Genomic DNA, 23,499 nt, shown 5'->3' with positions numbered 1-23,499 from the left:
AACCAATCATTCTTCTTGCTCATTTTCACCTCTCCCCTTTTTTGCAGGGTGTTACATATTCCATGACCCACTTCCTTCCACTCCCCGCCGACAACCTACATCAGGAAATAGTCAAATCTCCCCTCTAACCCAACTCGGTCATTGGAGGTGCACCACTCTCTAAGGCCCCAGTTCGTGTTGCTCGTTGACCTCGTGTTACCAGAACTGGACATCCCCCCCCCTCTCTCCTCTCATCGCCTCCCATCTCCCCCCCTAACCTTTTATTATTCGTGGTGATCGGCTTCCCTCGGTTACCTTGCATTGTCGAATCCGACTATAACTTATACTATCCACCGGCATCCGGCTCTAGTCTCGCTCTCCTACGCTCCGACCGTTTGCTGAACCCGTCCCGCCCTTTTTTCACCCAGGTCGCCCCCTCGAGGGAGCCTGCGATGCTTCCCACCAAATCCCGAACAAGCTGGAGGAATTTCGGTATTGGCGATCATCGACACGGCATGCTGTAACGGGTGCCTCTTGACGTCGACAACCACTTCCTATTCTTTATCACGAAATGTCCGGCAAAACTTCAAGTTTGGATGACTCCACATCGACTTTTGTAGCCCCTGTATCGTCTGAACCTCCGTCCCTGGATGCTTCCAGTAGGTCAATCCTCTTGACTGTATCGTTATGATCCCGCGTTGCTAATGTGCATTCCCACCTTCTTTAGGGCAATCCGGAGATACGGCTCAGCCCGGCAAACCGAGACGACGACGGCGTCCGGCTGACTCGGGGGCTCAGCCGAAGAACCAATTCTACTTTGTTGACTCATCTTCATCATCGAAGGAGAAACGCGCTCATGTGATGCGACACCATGTTCAAGAAAAGCGAAAGCAGCGCAAATTATCACACGAATCCCTACAACCTGAACAGATTCAGGACGCATTATCATGGCAGCCGAAGAAAGACTTGGAATATGAAACGGACCCTCCGATAGAACCGGCAGTGACTGGTACCCAGGGCCATCCGCCTGATCCAAATTCCTCGGTATGGATACCAAACCCAACCTCGATGCCCACTTCATCGACTATTTCTGTATCAATCTTGGCAGGCAGGCAGATATGATACTTATCAAAACATATACTTACATTGATCCGAATGCACAGTTGCGAATCAGGTTTTCAAATGTGAACCCGGCTCCCCAGTCAGCCGTGTCCTTGCAGCTAGGATCACCAAGGACGATGCTTGATGCATCCCGAAAAGATCCATTCTCTAGCCTACCGATCGCCCACGATCCCGAGAATCTTGAACTGGTGGACTACTGGACGACTAAATTGACATATTGGTCCGGCCAGAACCCTTACGTCAAAAACCAGATCTTCCGAACAGCCATGGACCATCCCGTCACCTTCCAAGCTGTTATCCTAACCTATTGCGCTCGGTGGAAAGCTCAAATATATGGAGTCACAGACAGCCCAGAAGTCATTCGGCATGTTGGACAGTCGCGAAAGAACATCGATGATGCCACCAGGGGTATTACGCAGGTTCCTCCCGATCAACTGGCCATGGCTCTATCTGGAATGGCACTTGGAGAGGAGCGATTCGGCGATAAATTAGAGGCTCGGCGTTATCTTGAGCAGGCCCTCAACCTGATGCGACCGCGTCCTGGATTCAACCCATCCGTGGAAGTCTTTCTCCACTATGTTCGGTTTATTATGTTACCCGAAAACACAGAGGTCGACCCAGCAGACCTTAAATGGCTGGTCTCGTTTTTGTGGGGAGCACAAAGCCTCATGCAGAGACACAGTTCCCCAGACTACCTAACCCACACGCCGCAAAGACGCGATGCGTTTGAAATGGAGAGTCCGCTATTCTCCCTGTTGTCTAGTGGACCACGACCATCCCAGGTCCCGCAAGCTGCCCGGATGTACGTGGTCCGTGATGCGCAAACACAAGAAATCAGTCGGACGGCAGCATTAATCTACATCACCGCTGCGCTTTGGGACTTTAAGGATTCGGCCAACAAATGTGGTCGCTTCATGCGATACTTATGTACGACGGTTGAGCAACACCAGCTCGATCGACAGCACGCCTGCGAAACGCTGCTTTGGCTACTACTTGAGCAAGGCTGCGATCCCGATCTGCAGGCCCCCGAGCGGGCATGGTCGGCTGGAGAGTTGCTAGCAACACACAAACAGCTGCGACCGGACCAACAATTCCACTTCAACGAAATCTTGATGAGCTTTTTGACCTTACGGGCACCCATCCGCGGCATCGACATCTTCGAGAAGGATCTCAACAAGGGCGGACTCTGGTAGTAGGGCTCAATCAATGAAGAAATGATGACATTATCTCGAATACTATATATATGCATATCCGGAGTTTGATTCCGTTTTCTAAAAATATCACACTGGTGACTTCCTGTCATTTTACGGAGAATTGTTGAGGAGTTGATTGAATTGTATGAAAGCGTCGTTGCGATCAGAACAGGCACGAGCAACGTGGGCTTGGCGGGACCCGACAACCAGGACGAGAAGTGTAAGCGTCATCCACCGTGAGCCCCAGTGGGGGTAACCTACCGGACTACGGACTACCCAGGGCAGCCTCGGCTCTTACCACGGTTGAATTTGATATCAGAAACAAAATGAATGACCTGTCCATGTCGATCGCGGTTCATGCTGAATGCAGTGTGCGGTGGGGATCGAAGCGGAGTCCCGAAAAAAGGTTCTCCGAGGTCACTTCCCACAGAAAGCTCCCGCGAAAGGTACATGAAGTTACCCAGGAACGAGATCGCATTCATGCGACTATCTCAGTAATGGGAGTGTCGATCGCTATGCACATGTCCCATCAACGATGACGATAGCATATTATCCCTTCGAGTGGTCCGTGGTTGCCCACATTCCAAGGGGCCCTGTGACAGCAAGCCTGAAATGCAATTCAATCCGGGGTGCGTCAAGGGAAATTCGATGGCATTTCAAAGCGAGAAGATATGACCGTACGGAGTATGGAGCACTCAGCGAAAGAGGAAAAAAAAACACTTATCGGGTGCGTTGGTTCGCATCCATTGTGGACAACCCTACGCAAATTTTGATAGTCAAAGCGCAGGCCCATGGGTAGCTACGTAGATGCTAGGCAATAGCGCAGCCCACTAGCTACCACTAGCGCCTTTTGCGCCTCTGGGTCGATCGATTGGAACCAGCTCAGCAAATGATTTCAGCTCACATCAATTCGCGCCCCTGCTGGCGATCCTAATGATGCTGAATGGGGGCTGAATGGGTTGTGATATTCCTTGTCGCATATCATCAGAACTTTCAACTTTCAACTCTCCAATCCCGAGATCAACACACCGCTAAAGCTCCAGCTCCAAGGTCTCCGAGTCACTTCGGTAATTACTTCCCCACGAATCTCTTTAGTGGACAACAACCCCTGGATTCCCGCAATTTCCATGTGTGACTGGATGTCGCTCCCCTGTCACAGCAGCCTGAAGAATTCCGAACCAAACGAGATGATGAAGTACAAATGCTAGTGCTTTTTCAAATATTCCTTTAATTGAGGAGATCGGCAAGCCAGACCTGTTTCGAGTTGCTTGCCCAGAGCTCGTATGACTGGGGATTTAATTTGTTTGCGACACATGCTGTGGCTTGACGTGGCTGGGTGGCGGTCTTTTCCGAATCGGTTTTGTTTTTCTCTCCCTTGCCGAGCAAAAATATCCGATGTGTGAAACGAATAACGGGTGCAAAGGCGATCTGTCAGATTGTATGGAGTACATACGGAGTACTCCGTAGTTTCAACACAACGCTGGAATACAACAAGTATCTCATAGAGTCATCGATTCCCAGAGGCACCGAGGTATCCAAGGAACTGGACGATCATCGGACGAAGCCAGTGACGGTGTAAGTCTGGATCGATCTCTCACTCGCCGTCTAAGTGGATACCCGACAGGGGGTAAAGGAGACGCTATTTACTCATTGGCAACCTTAGGAAGAGCTCTCTGCGACCCCCCCCTGTGAAGGAAGAAAAAAAATACACAGAAAAAAAAGGAAAAAAAGAGATGGTCCCATTACGTAGCCCAAGATCGCAGATCGCAACACTCTTGAAAATGCCCCTCTCTTTGTAAAGCGTAAAGCTTAAACCCGCCCTACCTTTCTGTTTTCTCTCCTTCCTCTCCTTCTTCTCTCCTCCATCCATCCTCATCGGGGCTACATCGTGCCCCTTCGACAAACACACGTGCAAACCCCTCAGGTATCCCGAATTCGACTTCTTCGACTTCGACTCGGTTATCCTTGACCATGGCAGACATCGGCGCCATGCACCGGCTGTTCAGCCGTGCTGTACGTGGTTGCGCATAGTTTAAGACGCGACGACTTGTGCTAATTTGCCTTAGGATGACCCCCAAGCCACCTCGAATTCCCTGTCGGGTTTCGTGTCAACCTTGGTCGTTAACATCGTGATCTTCTCCGTGATGGTCATCGTCTTTATCATTCTGCGAAAGAGCCAGCGTCGACAGTATATGCCCCGTACCTACATCGGCTATCTCAAGCCATGGCAGCGCACCCCAGAATCCCCCACCGGCCTGTGGAGCTGGATCACCGCCATGTACCAGCTTCCCGACACATACGTTCTCCAACATCACTCCATGGATGCCTACCTTCTGCTACGATTCCTCAAGCTAGCCACTACCATCATGTTCGTCGGCTGCTGTATCACCTGGCCCATCCTGTTCCCGGTCAATGCCACCGGAGGCAATGGCAATAAACAGTTGGATGTCCTCACTTTCTCCAACGTCTCGGATAAGAGCTATGGCCGTTACTTTGCCCACGCCCTGCTTGCGTGGATCTTTGTTGGTATGTGTATTTGCCGCGACCCCTTGAACACACCATTGACTTGCGATCAGGTTTCATTTTCTTCCTTATCACACGGGAACACATTTTCTACATCAACCTGCGCCAGGCATACTCTTTCTCGCCCGCCTATGCCAACCGTATTTCTTCGCGCACCGTTCTTTTCAGCGCCGTCAGCGAGAACTATCTCAACACCGACAAGATTCGTGCCATGTTTGGCATTGATAAAGTCAAGAACGTTTGGGTTGCTACCGACACTGCCGAGCTCGAGGAGAAGGTCAAGGACCGTGACGCGGCCGCCATGAAGCTGGAGGGCGCCGAGACCAAGCTTATCATCATGGCCAACAAGGCGCGCAACAAGGCACTGAAGAAGAAGGGCTCCGCGGAAGAAGGTTCCGAGGAGAACACTGATCTCGGCCAGTTTGACGACGAATCTGGCTCTGTCGCTGCTCGTTGGGTGCAAGCCAAGGACCGCCCGACTCACCGTCTCAAGATGCTCATTGGCAAGAAAGTCGACACCATTAACTGGGCCCGTTCCGAGATCGAGCGCCTCAGTCCCGAAATCGAAGAGCTCCAGGCGAAGCACCGTGCCGGTGACGCCAAGCTTGTTTCCTCCGTCTTCGTTGAATTCTACAAGCAGGCCGATGCTCAGTCTGCCTACCAGTCCGTTGCGCACAATCTGCCTCTGCACATGGCCCCCCCGTTACATTGGTTTGGACCCGACCCAGGTCATCTGGAGCAACCTTCGCATTAAGTGGTGGGAGCGCGTAATCCGACACGGTGCTACTCTTGCATTCGTCGTCGCTCTCATCATCTTCTGGGCCATCCCGACGGCAGTTGTTGGTGCTATCTCTAACATCAACAGCTTGACTGATATGGTTCCTTTCCTGAAGTTTATTCTCAAGTGCCCTCCCGTCATTCTTGGTGTTATTACCGGTCTGCTGCCCTCAATTTTGATGGCGGTTCTCATGGCGCTGGTGCCTATCATTATGCGACGTACGTATCCCTGCGACCATTCTTTTTTGATTGCATATTGACCGAATTTAATAGTCTGCGCTAAGTGGGGCGGTGACCCCAGCCGGGCTTCCATTGAACTCACTACCCAGAACTACTTCTTTGCTTTCCAGGTTGTTCAGGTGTTCCTGGTGGTTACTCTGGCATCTGCTGCCACCAGTGTCGTTACCTCTATTATCAGCGATCCTTCCAGCGCCGCCAGCCTGCTCGCCACCAACATCCCCAAAGCCTCCAACTTTTACATTTCCTACATCATCCTGCAGGGCTTGTCCTTCAGTGCTGGTGCTCTTCTCCAGATTGCCGGCCTGATTGTTGGCAAGCTTCTGGGCAAGTTCCTGGATAACACCCCCCGCAAGATGTACAAGCGCTGGTCGACCCTGGCCGGTCTCGGATGGGGCACTGTTTACCCTATCTTCACTCTGCTGACTGTTATCGGTTTGTGATGTCTATCTTGAAATTTCACCAAACATTGTCGCTAATTCATCATCCAGGTATCATCTACTCTTGCATTGCTCCTCTTGTCATGGGTTTTGCCACCATCGGTCTGTATCTGTTCTACTTCGCCTACCGCTACAACCTGCTGTACGTCTCGAACGCCGATATTGATACTCAGGGTCGCGCCTACACTCGTGCCCTGCAGCACCTGACTGTCGGTGTTTACCTGCTTATCGTGTGTTTGATTGGTCTGTTCGCCATGGCCTCTGGAGCTAACCAGATTGCCGTTGGCCCTCTGGCCCTGATGATCATTCTCCTTGTCTTCGTCGTCCTGTACCACATGTCGATGAACAGCGCCATGGAGCCTCTGCTGAACTACCTGCCCAAGAACATGGAGCATGAGGAGGAGTCCCTCCTGGCCGGGGAGCGCACCAAACTCAGCTCCGAGTCGCACTCCAACGGTGTGAACAACGGTGTCTCAGCTACCGACAATGGTGTCAGCAACGTTGACAGCGGCGTTGCGGCTGTCGACTCCGCCGAGGCGGAGAAGGGTCTTGGCCACACCGAGGCCTCGGAAGCGAAGCCGAAGGCCAACTTCTTCACCAAGTTCCTGCGCCCGGATATCCACGCCGACTACGCCACCCTGCGCCGTCTGGTCCCCAACCCGCTCGATGTCGCTCCTTACCCCGAGGAGGTCGAACGCAACGCATACTTCAACCCTGCCATCAACGCCCAGGCTCCTCTTCTCTGGATTCCCCGTGACCCTCTCGGCATCAGTCGTCAGGAGGTTGCCCACTCCTCTCGCGTCATCCCCATCACGGACGAGGATGCGTTTGTGGACGAGAATGCCAAGATCACTTGGGACATGGACAAGGGCCAGCCCCCCCGTCTACGAGGAGAAGATTGCCTGGTAAACAATTTGCCCGTGTCGTGGCCTCTGTCTGCCGCACGCGATTTCTTGTTCCCAGATAATCGATATGTAAAACTGCAGTTACTTTCCAGGTTTTGACTTTGGTCCTACTTTGATACCCGGTTGACTAAATCTATTTTGCCCGTGGCCCTTGAATTTCAGGACATTGGAATATTGATGGATCTCGGTTGACTCCCGATTGGGACTTTTGTTTTGTTTTGTTTTCCGCAGTCCCCATTTTCTCTCCGCCTGGTGTATACCATCTTCCAGGTCAGAGGGTCTTGGGTTGACTCTTGTTTCCTATATTCATCTTATTTCATATTCGTAATCGCGGCTGATGTATACGCGTCATGTCACTTAATGTTTGAGAGGTCGCCATGAGATTGGGATTGATATATACCCTTGGTAAATTTATGAAGATGAGTTTATTACGGCATTGAATGTACTATATTTCCTGATCATATTATTTCTCGTATTAGTAACTCTATTTGCCATACATGTGGCCTGGAAGATGATCGTGACCTGCAATATCTTGATGGCCAGTGGAGGCAGCGAGAGCCGCCGACAGTGTCGATCCTAACAACTTGAGCTAAAGTCGAATTCCAAGGGGGGCAAGAAAAATAATGACTGATCAAAGGCTGTCCGAAGAATTTAAACCTTCTGATCGCCTGATCTCCCGGGGCTACTCGGTGGTACCTTTGTTGTGATACTCTCAGCGCGATCGCGTTAGATACCAGCCACAACTAGGTTCTGCTCTCCGAAAGTTCAAGGAGCCCTAGTCGGTTTCGATCCATGTATTGTAATGCGTACATACGGAGTACATGACTAGATACTAGTAACAGTAAACACTGACCAAGGGACCCTCACCACGTCGATGGGAGGTAGTACTCCGTACTAGGAGTAATTCTGCATGGACCCGCATCCCGTGCCGAATGCAAAATGCAAGTGTTACCAGACGCCAATTCCTGCCACGTCAACAGCCATCAACCCCATCCCATTCCAGCCCACCCACTGGCACATCGTTCATTTAGAGCAGACATGGAGATCTACTGTATTCCCCTCACCTTGCCCCTCCTCCAAATCCTGCACGCAATCTCGGAGGTGGCAAACAGACATGGGATGGGATGGGACTAGCCAAGATCTTATCGAGGAAAGCCCGTTCTAGCCCTAGACCTTGGAGCTGTTGGTGCCTTGCCCGCGACTCAAGTGGACGCCGGCGCTATTTAGAAACCCGAAGCCACTGCCATCATCCGCAGAGAGCTCCCCCTGTCGCGGCGCGCACTAGCCAAGTCAACCAGTTTACCGGGGTCATTCGGTTGCCCTTGACATCGGTAAACAAAGCGCGATGATACATACTAGTAATACACTTGAACGATACAGCCTGTATGGACTATGCTGTTATTACTTACACTGGTTCGTTCTCAGAAGTACACAGAAATTACTACTGTCCTTCCCTCTACTAGTATCTGTGTATGAGTATCTTGGTCTGTCCTCTCCAAGGCCGACTTGAACCCATCATGATCCCATGACCTCTCCCTCCACAAGCCACAAGGGGGCATTCTCTACTAGTAAAATGGCGACAGGAGTGATGTTAAATTTCCGTCAGCCCCCAAGCAGGGCCCCATTGTGCCATGAGCAGCACCGCACATGTAGTGTGTGTCCACAACCCCTCCCTGTTGCGCACTCCGTACTCCGTACTTCTGTCCAACGCGGTTGGAATCAGTTTCCGGCACTTCCTAAACTGGAAGGATATGGCGAATCCACTATGCCGGGCCAATGATAGTAAAGTTGGAGATCCCAGGGGAGTGGCGCGCGGGGCTTCATGGGGGGCGTGCTGTGAATTTGATTGGCCAGGCCGTGGACGGAGTATAATGGTATTGGACCTGTTAATATACCGAAATTGATTACTTTCATACAGTACATTGTATTAATGGGTATGTATGTATCTATACAGTCACCACAGAGTACAGAGTCCTCGTTGGCAGTCCTTGACTCTTGGAAATGGTTATATTAACTAGTGGAGAAGGGCTTGGGTATTGAATGATCTGTTTCCTCATACCCACAGGAGAACCCATTGCCCGCGGATCCCTATCCACTTGGTTTATACTGTAGTACACTCGAAACTTGAGCGACCTCGCGCTTTCTTCCTCCATGCAGTAATGCACCTACTCGACCCCGGCACAGTCTGATGCAGGTAATCTTCAAGCAATACCCTTGTACGGAGTACTCGCGAGTCCAACCTGACAGGCCAAGTCGGAAATCAGTTCAAGAAATCAGCTGCCTCGCGCATTTGCTTTTGCCGTCTCTGCTTCTGCCATTCTGATAAGATCAACGGTTCTGCGAACCGTGTCTACATACATAGACACGCCTCGCCCTCCCAAGGCTGGCTGCCTCGTGGGAATTGCCACGCCATGGGTTGCACAGACAGTCTCATATATCAATTCCAAGGTTCCAAGTCCTTTATCCCTAACCCTATACATAGTGAGCCAGTCCGGACTCGGAGTATACGGAGTCCGGACTGTTATAAGAGTAATATCCCCCGGTTTATTAAGTATACTTACCTGACTAGTACTGTCGTATAACCAGTTCACTGTGTTCAAGTTCACTACTAGTACTAGTACTCCGTACCCACTTGTCCAGGCCCCCATATACTGTTTCTTGCAAGCGTCAACAAGCGTCGACAAGCGCGACAAGGGGTGCAGGGAAAAATCAAACCTGGGATTAAACTAAACTAAACCGGACGAACCCTGGGCGCACCGCGCTCCGTCCGGCCACAGCCCAAATCCTTCTTCATCAAGTTCTTTCTTTCTTCCTTCCTTTTGTTGCCTCGTTGGACCCGCTCGCTAGTCAATGCAGTCCTCACGTACGGAGTACACTATGGAGACCCATCAACTCCACCTCCTCCCGCGTGATGCACAGCGGGCGCAGAGACACGTCCATACATACATCGCTACCATTTCTAGGTATTTTTGCTTCTGAAGGATACAGGTCTACGACATCCTCGGGCAGAAGTTCTGTTTCACCTTGGACAGGGCGTCGTAGTGAGCAAGACGAATATAACAATAAGCCCCTGGCAAGCATTCTCAAACAACGGAGCGGAGTTTATTCGTCCTGTGCATGTTAAAGATACACTGGCACGACCTGGGGATGGGACATTCAGATCTTTGCCGGGTAGGGAGCTAGGTTATACCATTGCCCGGGTTTGGAAAGAAGAGGACGGGACGTACTCAGAAGAGCCGAGTTCGAAATCCACAGTAAGGCCGCGCGACCCTGATCCTGATCCCTGATCCTGATAAGTCCTAACCACTTTGTAATTGTAGTATTTACCTTTACCCACCCCGCAGCCTACTTTGCATGGACCATCCCATGAGCGTTGGTCCACTCGAGTTGCAAGCCCGGGCAAATCATGACATACTGGCCGTGACGGAGACGGTAACAACGGTCGTGCAGAAGCGCAGACCAGGTCCACACCTACTGGAGAGGCGAGAAGTAATCAAGTCGGTACCGTAGCCGAGGGACAAAGGCACCAATGAAAACAGATATTCTTCCATTCATTTCCATGATGGGGGGTTGAAACGTAAACTATAGTATAATATTGTACTGTACATGATGACGAGAGAGAAAGAGGCGGGTCTGATTCGCATCCTGTCTGCGTTGTCCTTTTTTTTTTTCATTTTCCTTCCGTGCGGGGGATGCATGAGCCTCTACAGAGACGTGCTGGACGCAATCTGGAGGGGAAAGATCTTTTGGAATGGAACTTGAATTTCCCAATATAGACAGTGTAGATACTGGACAGGGTTTGCTAGGAAACAGACCCGCGTCGAGAGATGTCCAAGATGAAAGATACGACAAGAGCGTATCCAGGTAAAGACATGAAGAATAAGGTAAAACATAATTAAAGATCGAAACGCCGTTACCGTTGCCGACGCCATGCTTGTCCGGGCAAAATGAGGCACTTATGAACCAATGCAGAATGATAGGCAGGAGATGAAAAGAAATTGAGCCCGGTATCAAGTAAAGAAAATGCCCCCAAAAGAAGAAGAACAATGGATCAAAGCATCAATGAATGAAAAATGAATGTCGGAGTGAAGTAGGAGTCAAAGAGAGACGGATTGGTATAGTATAGGGCGAATTCACCCAAGTGCCATAAGTTAAAGGCTGAAATCAATGTGCAAAAGACCAAGATAAGAAGACGTGATCTTTGGAGAAGTTGAAAGTCGAAAGTTGAAAATTACCATGGTATCAACCTGCGGTAATGCTTTTTTGTCTTGCAGGAAAAAATGGCTTCACACACGCTAAATCGCTAAGAGGTGACCGAGAGCGGCCTCAGAGAAAGGAAATCACCGCAGCGGTCGTTCCAGACCCATTCACACTTACACCCGTATACGCGATGATCGGAATGCAGACAGGTCAATGGACTCGGCCGATATGGAAGAAGTATCGTCGACTTCGATCATACCGGGAGATTCCGAGGTGGGCTTTTTCGCGGAGGCCGTGATAGCAGCGATTCTCGCAAGACGGGCGGCGGCCGGGTTGGGGGGTGGTTTCGAGTCGGCTTCTTCAGTCGAGTCACCAGGTGGCGATTTGGCCTGTTCTTCCTCCTGTTTCTGTTTCTCTTCCTTCAGTCGCTCAACTTCCTTCCCGACCATTTCCAAAAGCATCTTGAACTTCTCCTCCACGCCGTCGAGTTCGGTTCCGCAATCACCTGATCGCAGGACCTGGTACGCGGCTGTTTCGCAGAGCCCGTGCGCTACTTCCAGTTGTTTGTCGGTATAATCGAATGGCGACTCTTTGCGGATTCCGGAGGTCGATCCTGTCACGCCGACTAGGCCGGCGCCGGTGCGGGTGCTGCGGACACAGGCTAGCGAGGCCAGTGCCGATGGCTCACCCCCGACCGCATTGCCTGTGAGTGCTGCGGAGCGGTTGAGGAGGCCCGCGCGTAGGCCCCCTCGCGACATTATTCCCATTTTCCCGCGTCGGATGTTGTTCCTAGCAATACCGATGTCCTTGACGATCTCATCGAGTGCTTTTTGGGTATGGCCGTCGTATTCGATAATCACGTTGTGGCGCGTGCTGACGAAGGTGTATCGGTCTCCGGAGTCGATGGAGGGGGCTTCGTCGGTGCCGCGTTTGCGACCGGCCTGTTGGTTTGGGGTGGGAGTGTCTCGAGTCTGAGGTCTTGTCTCTGTTTCCGTCACTGTCTCTGCAGGCTTTTCTGTCTGCTCTACGGCTTCTTCGGCTTTGGGTTCATCTCTTTGGGCGAGCGGGACGAAGTTGTCGGTGTGGATGGAGACAACGGAGCTATTCTTTCGGCGGCGAGATTTAGGCTTGTAGAATGTGTGGCGGCGATAGGCCTCTGAGTATTCTGCGTGTCTGGCAGCGGCGTGGTCGGCCAGTTGTGAAACTCGAGCGATCCAAGTTGGGAGGTTTGTTTCGAGGTGGGAGAAGGCACCCAGCGCATCCATGGATGAAGCCATGGCTATATCGGGACGGGGAAACTCCTCTCAGTCCAGGAGGTTCGACAGAGGCCCAACGGATCGCAAAGAGTTATCCGATGGGCTTCTCGGGGTGGAGAAGAGGGGTCGGAATATTCTCTTGGGTGATTGACGAGGGGCTAGCGGTTCTCTCTGCTGGGGAAGTTGCTTTGTTATTTTTTACGTGGCGTCGTTTCGTCGTTAGGAGGGCGAAGGCGGAGTCGAAGAAACACGGGGAATTTGGGGGAGAGTGGGGGAAGGGGTGATGCGATAGCAGGGTTATAATGATCAAAGGTGATGGGGCGAAAGCGTAATAGACGGTGTAGGTTGTAGATCAGTTTGGGTGAAATGGAAGACGGGGAAGGAGAAAAGAGCAGAAGCGAGAGAGTTAAAGCAAAGCGACACGCATGAAGGGTATCAGAGGTACATCTCGACTCACAATTCCAGTCACAGTACGTACAGATAGTACTGTATTAATACCACCAATACCACTATCCTGTATATTACCATACAGGATACGCAGGGGCTGGGTATTATACGAGGCACTCGAGTACTCGAGTCCCCCCTAAGTCACAATCAAAATAAGATCATGTAGGGAGACGGCATTGTACGACTTGTCCCACTGTAGCAGACTAATTGGATTCGGGCAAACTGTCACTGTCACTGTCACTGTCAACTGTCAAAAGGTGCATCTCCATCGACTCCACAAGGAGCGGTGAAGAGGATCATGCATGGCCCCCTCTTCCTACACTGAAGAAGAAATGTATGACGCTCATCTTTCCAGATTTCTGGGACGAGAGTCTCTCGAAAAGAGAGTGAGATTTTGAGAGTGAGATAGGGCCACCGTACTGAACTGAGTACGAAGTACGGAGTGCTACTCCATACTAGTACATATTTCGGTTCTGCGTACGCTACATGGCACCCTTAAGCCCTCAAGCCCATATATTCTTGGTCTTCGCTTGAAGGGTCGGCAATGTGGCAATCCTACTCCGTAGCGAGGTCGACCATATGCAGCCGAGCCTCGGAATTGAATGCACGTCGGAGACAAGGATGGGACGAGACGAGCAGGGGCGGGCGCCTTTCCCAAGAGGGACATGACACGTAACGGTCGCTCTGGATTTTCATTTTCATTTGGGGGCTACCAGGGTGATCGTTTACAGAGTACGAAGTACGGAGCAGAAGGTATGGAGTACTCTGTACGGATGTTATGCTCAAGTACGGTTACATAGTACATACTTAAGTAATAACAATAACCATACTTATAACTTAAGTTAACAAACATGGAGTAGATTGAGCGCGGAAGGCCGGGACTGCCCGTGGAGGAGCTGGACGGGTGGCCCCGCCGTCACGATGCTCGTCTATCATTGGTCTATCGCTAGCCATCGGCGGCCGTTCTTCTGCGGGAGCGTACTGGCCTCCTCGTATTCTGTTCGGTTGTCCTACATTCTCTGTAGATCTGCCTTCCACTCCGTATCCACGAACGATGTCAACTTGTATCAGAAAATCAAATATGCACAGGAAAGGAGGATGCTGAAAACTGAAAACTCGAGGTTTATATTTCGTGAGATAACCGTCACCGATGTAGTAGTACTAACTTGAACTCCTGTGTTAGCTACTGATATGACTGGTATTTGTCGAGAATGTAGTATCTCGAACTATCTGGGGTTTATTAGTTCTAGTAAGGCTTCGGTCACATGATTATATTTAGTATTTTAAGGTAACTATGCGAGATATCGTTTTCCAACTTGAACTCCTGCCAGCACGCTCGGGAATTTGGCTTCGGAACAGTACAAGTGTGCCTACAAGATTCCGAGCGAGCTGAAGCCGGATAGGCGCATCCCCTTTACGGCTTCGGCAACAACTGCTCGGTGATTCTCGATAGCTTCAGGTCCGAGCAATCGCCGATTTTCAAATCAATGAACCCCTTTAAAATCAGCACGCGTGTATAAACTACCTGTAAAGACACACGATAGTTTGAGCCCCCCTGTGTCACAAGTTGAACTCCCAGCCCCGAGTGACTGCATGAACTTGCATGCCGAGCCAGTTCGAATTAAAATACCAACGCTGATGAATAATTGCAGGGCTCTATGCGATCGTATTCTCTTGATGTATCTATCTTAAGAAGCAAATTGATGATGATCCGATCCTCATATAAATGTATTGAACGGTTCATGCGCTGTCTTATATGGAAAGACAGTGGGATCGGTTCAATGCAGATACTAGTACGGAGCAGGTTGAATCATATCCATTCTTGCAGATTAGGTCTGAGCTGGAGCTGAGATTGTTAAATTTTCTGTCCGAATGCTTAAATCGTAAATAGAGTGACTGCAGAAAATCGATCCTATCCACAATAGGTCTCTTCACTGACGGATATTCTATCTGAAAGATACCCCGCGCAAGAGAAATCTAGAAGCTCAAAGCAGTGAGCCAGACACATCTTGCTTTTCCATTCCGCACTATCCACCCAGTAATACCTTCTAATTTTCCTTCTTCTTTCTCTCCTTTTCCTGCTTCTCGCGAAGCTCGGCGGTTGATTCCCACTGCCGACATTTTCGATCGAATTCATTGATGGCCTTCTCCAAACTCACGGTTCTCTTATTGACCTCCTCCAGCAAAGCCATCGGCTTGTCGAATAGAGTACGATCGATTTTTGGGTAATTTGGGACCGATGAGAGAGTGTCGGAGCCGGTTGTATCTGTAGACGCAGATATATCGCGATGATGGGCAGCGATGCGAGTAGAGGACCGGGTGGGAGTTGACTGAGGGGTATAGGGGGGGTCTCACAATGCCCTGATCATCAGGAATTATTGTGTCCCTGTCGTTTTCCCTGTCTTTGTTGTTGTCACTGTCGCTGGCCTCCACGGGCGCAATATCAGATGGGGAGCGGGTGACCTTGGCCTTCTGGAGAAGGAGGATACTGTTAGCCCAGATCAATTTCTCACTCGAGTCCTTCCAGTTACAAGGTTTGTTCATGTAATGTAGGAGATGTAGGCTGACTTACCTTGATGCCACTGGCGCTTTCCACATTGATGTCCGACTGGGTCTTGCTGGGGGTAGACGCTCGAAGTGGCATGGCCGGATTTCCACTTTCGCTGATGGTGGAACTGGTTGTATCATGCATGCATCTCTTCTTGCCACGGCGACAGGAGGCACACGCTGTTTTCCTCAGGGAGGTCGGACCGTAACGTGGTTTGTCGTAGGCAGGAGCGTTGGGTGCTAGGAATTGGGTTAGTTTCTAATCACTTGAGCGTTGCGATGGAAAAGTGGGATTGGTCTTGCCTGTACTTCTCGTTATGGGAAACATAGTTAGACAAAGATTAGGGTAGTAGATCGTTGAAGATGTGCGATGGGCTGAGGTGTTGGGGAAACAAAATAGATGGAGAGCGTGGGTGCATTCTTCAAAGGAGAGCCCACAGTTTCATTCACTGGTGCTGTTTACGAACGGGCGACTAAGCAATCTTGAGATGGTTTACTAGTTCAGGGCTTGATGAAGTATTGGCTATTCACTCAGATTCATACCCTTTATCTCTGAAGTCACTTGATTTCATGGCCATACTTCTGTCTCAATCCAGTTAGACTGTTCCTTTTCAGCTTCATTGCTACCTCGAGTCCATTTCCATCTCCGCATGTCTTCCTGGTTTGAAATATCTAGTCGCTCAACCTCCTCTGGTTGAATAACCACGACCCTAAAATTTGCTCGAGCCACGGGGTCATGTAAATCTGCCACTATCTGTCCCATTTTCAAAGCTGGATCATTAGGAGCTTGGGATCGAGGTAGCCCGGGAGATGGAAATTTGAATGAGCCTGATTGAGATTAGCGACAAATCTCAAAAGCACACCGATTGAGAAACCCAAACAGAGAGGAGCGATGAGAGTAACATACCCCTGGCGAGTGGCGAGTGGTTCGCAAAATACTTTGTAACCGCTCGTTCCCAAGTCCAATCACCGATAGAGCCCCCGTAATTCTCCTTAACCCTCAAAGAAGCGTGGAGATCCTCGCGAGCGTCTTTTTCTCCGTCGAAATCCCCTCCTCTCGGATCCCCAATTGCAAATGCCTTCCCCTTGACCCGCCATTGGGTCATCAAATCTTTCAACCAGAACACAGCTTCAACTGCATGACCGGAAGTTTCGAGTTGGTCCAGCTTCTCCATCCGGATGTCAGTAGTAAAGCATAGCATGTCGCTCTCGTATGTTTCCGGGTTACCGCCATCCTTGACCTGCTGCTCCATATCTTCCTGTGATTTCGGGTGGAGCTTAAGTTCCGGGAAGAAGCCGCGGTAGCCACAAGTACGGACACGAGGGATTGGCCGTTGATTCTCGTCAAATCCCACGGTGGCAATGGTGAACTCGTAGCCTGGGGTTTGGTCCATATGAGACTTGAGCAGATCGCGCCAGGGAGCTGGCGATTTATCGGTTGTGGTCATTTTTAATGGAGTTGAGATATGCTGCGTTGCCTGAATTTGTGGGCGGGCTCCAAGTGATGAATATGGCTTGTTTGTTCCGAGCTGTCCAGAGATAGTCTGCAGTCTGTTCAGAGACCTGGGAAAGGCGGGTTTCGGTGGCATCCAAATGAGTCAACAGATTTAATGTTTGCGTTTGCGTATGCGTAAACGGATGACAATGTGTTTTTTGATGCGTGGGGCATAAAATAGAAGCGGCTTCAAGTGCTGGAGAATGAGACTCTCGGATTAATCTGGCGTTAAAAATTTGAAGAAATCTCGGGTGATGGGGAGGAGGTTATGATGTTGTTGAACCAAGAAAGTTGGTGGTGACATCAACCCGTCGGGTGGCCCGTGCCCCTTCGTGGTGGAAACCGTTGCCTGCTCAGACCGAAGTTTGACTATTACGCCTTCTCGACCGGAGTTCCAGACTGCTTCTATTTGAAAGATTTAATTCAGCGGAATTCCTCCAAAAGCGAGAATTAAGCTCAGGGATTACCTGAATCTTCAATGCCATGTGGCAACTCCAAAGGGTATTTGGAAAGCGCATTCTGAACAGGGGTACCCCTGCATTTAGAGCATGTCTCTACGGCCCAGAAGCAAATTTTCTTTCTAGAAAGTACACTATATTACCCCGACGGTACTCAAAAGCTTCCGGTGTCTCACAACACTGGCCCGTTGATTTCGTCCCAACCCGCCTGAAACTGAAATCGCATCCACTAGGATGGGAGGTCCTTCAGAAGAGAGTGGAACCATATTTTGCGCAAAACTGGACATTTGAAAGTGAGAGAGAGAAAGCAGGGTTTTTTGCCCTGGGGTTCTCTCGTGCTCTGAGTGAATGGTTTCCACTCATGTTGGACGATCGCGCTGAATTGACGGGGAAGATGCACTACCTGGCTCTACTGGTCGATGGTGAGAATCCCGGGTCTACTATTGCTTAGACTTACTGACCGTGGTTTAGACCAACTTGAAAAAATGGAAATGTCAAACTTACTGCAGTACCGAGAGCGAGTAATGGCAATAGCACGCGGAAAATCATCTCCCAATAAAGAGTCATGTTTGGAATGGATGCTACATGAAACACTGAATTCTATGCGAAGCATCGACGAGTCGCTAGCGAATGACGTTGTTGAGGGGTTTTGTACCCTTCTTCAGGGCCAAACAACTGAGAATCGCCTGACAGTGAAACATTTGGGTCCCTATCTTAAATATAGAGAGGTCGACGTGGGAAGACCGTGAGTCAAATTCTGCGTTGAATATTTAAAAGGGGCGAGTGATAATCACTGACCTCATAAACTTGAAGATTTTATCCGACTCTTATTCGATTTGGTGCGAATTTGCATCTAACTCCAACTGAAATTGAACAGGCTTCTGCTCTTGAAAGTTGCGCTTTTAGGTTCATTGGTACTTTCAATGATGTCTATAGCTGGGAAAAAGAATGGAAGACCTACCAAGAGAACAAGACTGACGGAGCGCATCCATTCTCTGCAATCTTCATACTCGCTAAAGAGACGGGCTTATCATACTCAGCTTGCAAGAGAATGATGCTCGTTTACTGCCGGGAACTGGAGCTAGCCTTCAAACAGTCCGAGGAGGATATAAGCCAGAATAGCCCGCCCCTCCGACCAGATATGATCAAATACATGAGGGGCCTGGAGTATCTAATGAGTGGAGTTGAATCGTGGACGAAATGGACACCGCGGTATCGAACATAGTAGTATTAGCATGTATCAATGTCTCTGACATTGGCAAAATGTGTACATAAAAATTAGAATAGGAAAGTGAACTAAATCAGCTTGACGCAGAAGCCGATCCTTCATTGACAATAGCAGTCTCTTTCTTCTTCGCCTCAATACCACTGGCGCCATAGAAGGAGATGAATGCCATTCCAAGGAATGCAGATACGCATGAAAACACCATTGCCACGATACCCTTAGTGGTGAACCCAGCCGGGAGCCAGTCAACCTGTCTATTCTGGCCGGACAGATCCAGCCAATCTTCGGTATTAGCGGCAGCATTGCCCTCATAGGGTACACCGGCGGCTAGACAATTATCATAAGCCTGCGATGAAACTTTCTCTTGTTCTTGGAGTTGCTCTGGTGCCTCAACGAGGATCATGGCCAGACCCTGGGACAAGTGCCAATCGATGTGGCAATGGAAAAGCCAGACACCGGGGTTATCAGCCACAAATCGGAGCACGAGGTAGCCCTGGGGCGGAAGGATGAATGTATCTCGGCGCGGAGGGTACTGAGGGAAAGAGTCGTTGGTGGATGGGTCGTATGGCACGGGGTCTCCGTTGAGATAGTCATAGAAGTGTGCGCCATATGCAGGGGCGCGATCAATGAGCTGAACGTTATGTCCATGCAAGTGGAACGGATGGGAGCCAGTATCGCCGTTGTTGAGAATGATCTCGACCACCTGGTTCTTTTTGAGGACAGCCGGATGGGTGAATTCGCCGTAAATCTCGCCATTGTCTGAGTAATTTCCCGACGAAAGCACCGAGTAAAGTGTTGGGACTTTGGGCTTGGTGAAAGAGATGTTGTTCAAGAAAGCGTAGCCAGCACCATCGTCAAGGTTTTGCATGATCACTGTCACATCGATAGTAATGTCGGGCTCAGGTAGCAGCTCCATGCGGTCGTAGGGCACAAGACTCAAATCATCGACAGGGTCCAATGAGGAGGATTGGTCTACTTTCATGACTGCCTGAGGGAAGTCGGCGGTTTTGTTATACTCTAGCCAACTAGTGACATTGAGCTGAAGATCAGACGGGATCGTATCGAGAAGCTGTGAGTCGGCGACCATAACGATAGGATAGTTTTTGTCTGTGGAGTTCTTGGCTTCTACCAGAATGGTGTACCGCTGCGCAACAGCGATATACAAGGTGCTGACTTCGGTAGGCTCAGTATAAACACCATCGATTTCAACAATCTTGAAGGTGTGATCCTCAATATAAAAGTACTGAGCGACAAAGGCACCGACGTTGATTAAGCGTAGGAGATACGACTCCCCTGGCTTCACCGGTAGGCTTGCAGATGTTGTATCGTTGATAAGAAAGGCCTGGGGAATCGGTTCCGCGCCAGTGGGATTGGTCAGAGTGATCCATTTGATGTCCTCAATGAGCTCATGGTACCAGTCACTCATCGTCAGAGTGTACTCCTTGGTGTACATATCGTTGAAGTATGCATCCTTGTCATGCACAATGAGGGCTTGCCGATAACCATCAGGGTAGCAGTTGTTGGTGTGGCAGTGGTACCAATATGTGCCATTCTGATTGATGGTGAAGTTGTATGTGAAGGATTGGCCTGGTGGAACTGGACACTGAGTCACCATAGACGCACCGTCCATCCCATTAGTGCCGTTTTGGAACATGCCGTGCCAATGAATTGAGGTATCCTTGTTACCGAGACCATTGTACATGTTGACCACGAGGCGATCGCCCTTGTCAACTTCGACCACGGGTAATGGCCATTTACCATTGACGCCGATGACCTTGCGATCCATCAGACCGTCCGGGTTGGCGGTGACCCAGGTGACATTCCAATCATAAGTGACTGTTTTGGCCTGGATGCACTGGAATAGACATAGTAGCGTTGCAACGCGGAGGAGAAGGCCTGCCAACGAAGACGCCATTGCCAAAGAGAGCTCTTATTTTGGCAGATGTGAGGAGGGCAGGGGGAGGGGGGCGAAGTAAGAGAAGAAGAGCCAGCAGGACCACGCAACAAACCGGGGAAAAATAAGATCAGATCAAATCAATCGGCCGCCCAAAAGAAAAAAAAAAGTCTAGCATTCCCATGCGACTGGAAACTTCGGGCGATAAGATTATCGATCTTACCGTTCCCTCCTATGCGCCATATGGTACGCACGTCGAGGTTTGACCCTTGGATGAGTGGGGTACAGTGTAAACTGCAAATTACAAGAGCACAGGTATGGAACCGAGGGATCAGACCACCAGACCCAAGCTACGAAGTGGGTCCTCTGCTTGTGTTGCGGGATACATTTTGGCCCGGAGGGATGCAGATCCGTGTGGGCTGCCGTGGAGCGGGCATAGGCATACATTCCACAGGTGCCGAGTAAGGCGAGGGAGTGTAGACGGGTCGATAGTGAATTTCTGCCATTTTTTCCTTTTCCTTTTGAACGCGGCACGATGAAGATCAACGGAACTCAGGACGAGGTGGATGGTATATTGGAAAAGGGGGAATCCAATGAAGGGTTCAAGTTTCAAGCCTTCGCGTGGACGGGGCCAATCCCCGCTAAGCTTTGCTAAGCCTCCCCAGTTCGTACGCTAGCCACCTGCCTGTTCGGTGCTGTGGATAAATTACACGTTTTTGCATCTCGTTTAAGCTTGTACTAGAATTCGTTTAATCTATCTGCTTTGGTGCTCTTAGAAGTCTCTGCTCTCTGCTCTCTTTTCTTTTTACTGGGATAGGATAGCTAGCGTGTTTCGCAATATTATTGCACATTATGTACTAGGAAAATATGATCTTCACTCGGAATGATCACTACTTTAGATGCAACAATCCACCAAGATTGTCATTTTGGACATCTCGTGGCTTTTCAAGCCTCGACTTGCTTTGCAGTGGTGGAAACCTCTGCATCCGCATTCTTCTCTCGAGCCAAGATGCTGCTAGAAACAGCCCCACTGGCTACGGCAGGTTCAACGTCGTCCGTGTAAGGCTCGTAAGGTCGTCGGAGGACGAATGCTTTGCCTCGAGCTTTGGCGCCTGCTATCTTTTGCATAGCAGGGTCAATGTATGGTAGATGACCCCGACGCTCGCGATACATCATGCAGGCATAAGCGACCATCACGCAAATCCAGTATAGGTTGTATCCGATCACCGATCCAAGAGTAGCCGAGTTGGTCCAACCCAGCAGCGCATTGAAGATACCCCATCCACCACCACCGCCCAGTTGGGGATTGCAGCAATTGACATGCCAGACGCTCTGTCGGATGTCGTAGGATCCTGCCCCGGAACCGGTCTCGGAGGTATCACCACCAACCAGCTTGTTCCATGTGTTATTTTGGAAGAACCAAATTCCGCGCGAGAATAGACCACCGGCGACAAGGTAAAGAAAACAAGTTGAGATGATAAGGAAGATCTGCATGGATGTCTCTCGTCCACCCCTTGAGAAAGAATTAGCATTTGTTTTGTTTTGCCAGCGAGGATTTGGAGCTTCTTCTTGACTTACCTATAGATCAGATAACCGATAAAAGCACCGGCTGCCAGACCGCAGAACACAGCCAGCGGGAAAGAAGATGCTGGAAGCGCAAGGCCAACACCACCAACGTAGACAACGGCTTCCAGGCCCTCGCGCAAGACGGTGATAAAAGGAAGTGTGAACATGGCGTATTTCTCTAGCCAGCGCTTGAAACGACCCTTGCGCGTTAGATTAGGCTCATCGCTTTCAGGTGCAAGAGCCTTTGCAAGCTTGACGCGCCATTTGTCCTGCAGCTTAGAAACGCGAAGCAACGCCGCGCCCATGATAGTGATAATCACAGAGGCAAGAATTCCGAGCACGCCTTCCCAGATGTCTTCCGTCTGTGAAAAGCTATTGGTTCCGAGGCCATAGAAAGCACCAATCATACCGCAACCCACAGCGAGACAGATGAGTAGACCTATACCACATCCTAGCCAGACTTGTTTGACAAGCCTTTTGTAAGTGGTTTTATCTTCTTCACCTCCCAATGTTTGCTTCAAGAAGGCGAGCAGAACTGAGACAACGACGGTTGTCTCGAGACATTCTCGAAAGCAAATGAAGAAGACTGCGCGGTCGCTTCGAGTTAGACATTATCCCTTGATAACAAGATGCAGTTTATGGCAGCATTAAGATAGAACTCACCGGTGACAGCAAAGACTGGATTGTTACCCGCCATCTTGGGACCTGGGGTAACGCTGTCCTCTTCAGAAGATTGGACTGCTTGGAATGACGAAGAAGGATAGGACGAGAAAAAAAAGAAGATACGAGGGGAAGTAACTGATTGATAAGGCCCGTGCTCGAAGTGAAAGTTGAAAGTTCCCACGGTTGCCAAAACTGAAAAATACTAGCGTGGCCCCGCCAACCGGTATCTGATCAAAGCCCGACGATCGCAGATTCTCGCCTCGTGTTTTTTTCTCCAGAAAAACTTTATCTTCTACTTGCGGAGCCATACGGAGACTGGCGCCTGCTGCTTTATTTTCAGCATCTCGGGTGAAATGTCCATTCTTGTTGGGAGGGACAGCAAGATTGAGACAAGAAAAAAGCAAAGAGTAACGGGTTGGAAGATCCGAGTCTTCTCTTAAATCACGATCTACGAGATATCCTACGCCAAATAGATAGGGACGGCAGGCAGGGATTGGATGCACACTGGGCCCAGTGAAAAAAAAAAAAGCTTTTATTTTCCGTTTCTCGCAGTCCCCGCAACTGCCGCGGTT

General features: G+C 50.1%; 7 protein-coding genes across 7 annotated transcripts; 3 read left to right on the top strand and 4 right to left on the bottom strand.

Moving 5' to 3' along the window:
- Nucleotides 1-550: 550 nt before the first annotated feature.
- On the top strand, nt 551-2,294 carry N7533_004478 (uncharacterized protein; the record flags this gene model as incomplete). Its single annotated transcript, XM_057101128.1, has 3 exons — nt 551-638; nt 707-1,023; nt 1,143-2,294. 3 exons carry the CDS (start codon nt 551-553, stop codon nt 2,292-2,294), a joined length of 1,557 nt encoding a protein of 518 aa, XP_056960758.1.
- A 1,971-nt stretch (nt 2,295-4,265) lies between these two features.
- On the top strand, nt 4,266-7,176 carry N7533_004477 (uncharacterized protein; the record flags this gene model as incomplete). Its single annotated transcript, XM_057101127.1, has 6 exons — nt 4,266-4,307; nt 4,361-4,820; nt 4,871-5,484; nt 5,546-5,813; nt 5,868-6,266; nt 6,323-7,176. Coding segments are annotated over 6 exons (2,637 nt in total), but the record flags the coding sequence as incomplete, so codon positions are not given.
- Nucleotides 7,177-11,549: 4,373 nt separating this feature from the next.
- Nucleotides 11,550-12,653, bottom strand: N7533_004476 (uncharacterized protein; the record flags this gene model as incomplete). The annotated part of the gene is made up of 1 exon (XM_057101126.1): nt 11,550-12,653. One exon carries the CDS (start codon nt 12,651-12,653, stop codon nt 11,550-11,552), a length of 1,104 nt encoding a protein of 367 aa, XP_056960756.1.
- Nucleotides 12,654-16,194: 3,541 nt separating this feature from the next.
- Nucleotides 16,195-17,155, bottom strand: N7533_004475 (uncharacterized protein; the record flags this gene model as incomplete). The annotated part of the gene is made up of 2 exons (XM_057101125.1): nt 16,195-16,454; nt 16,534-17,155. Coding segments are annotated over 2 exons (882 nt in total), but the record flags the coding sequence as incomplete, so codon positions are not given.
- Nucleotides 17,156-17,604: 449 nt separating this feature from the next.
- On the top strand, nt 17,605-18,804 carry N7533_004474 (uncharacterized protein; the record flags this gene model as incomplete). Its single annotated transcript, XM_057101124.1, has 3 exons — nt 17,605-18,001; nt 18,051-18,324; nt 18,393-18,804. 3 exons carry the CDS (start codon nt 17,605-17,607, stop codon nt 18,802-18,804), a joined length of 1,083 nt encoding a protein of 360 aa, XP_056960754.1.
- A 76-nt stretch (nt 18,805-18,880) lies between these two features.
- On the bottom strand, nt 18,881-20,719 carry N7533_004473 (Iron transport multicopper oxidase fetC; the record flags this gene model as incomplete). Its single annotated transcript, XM_057101123.1, has 1 exon — nt 18,881-20,719. The coding sequence occupies one exon, from the start codon at nt 20,717-20,719 to the stop codon at nt 18,881-18,883; it is 1,839 nt and encodes a 612-aa protein (XP_056960753.1).
- A 924-nt stretch (nt 20,720-21,643) lies between these two features.
- On the bottom strand, nt 21,644-22,961 carry N7533_004472 (FTR1 family protein; the record flags this gene model as incomplete). The annotated part of the gene is made up of 3 exons (XM_057101122.1): nt 21,644-22,211; nt 22,277-22,850; nt 22,928-22,961. The coding sequence occupies 3 exons, from the start codon at nt 22,959-22,961 to the stop codon at nt 21,644-21,646; spliced, it is 1,176 nt and encodes a 391-aa protein (XP_056960752.1).
- Nucleotides 22,962-23,499: the final 538 nt, after the last annotated feature.

This window comes from Penicillium manginii (genome assembly GCF_028828005.1).
Source record: "Penicillium manginii strain IBT 31320 chromosome Unknown utg000004l:1.0-7231830.0:1.0-7236170.0, whole genome shotgun sequence".
In the NCBI taxonomy this organism is placed as follows: domain Eukaryota; kingdom Fungi; phylum Ascomycota; class Eurotiomycetes; order Eurotiales; family Aspergillaceae; genus Penicillium; species Penicillium manginii.
Note: the sequence above shows the minus strand (reverse complement) of the source record. Positions and strands in the feature narration are given on the sequence as shown.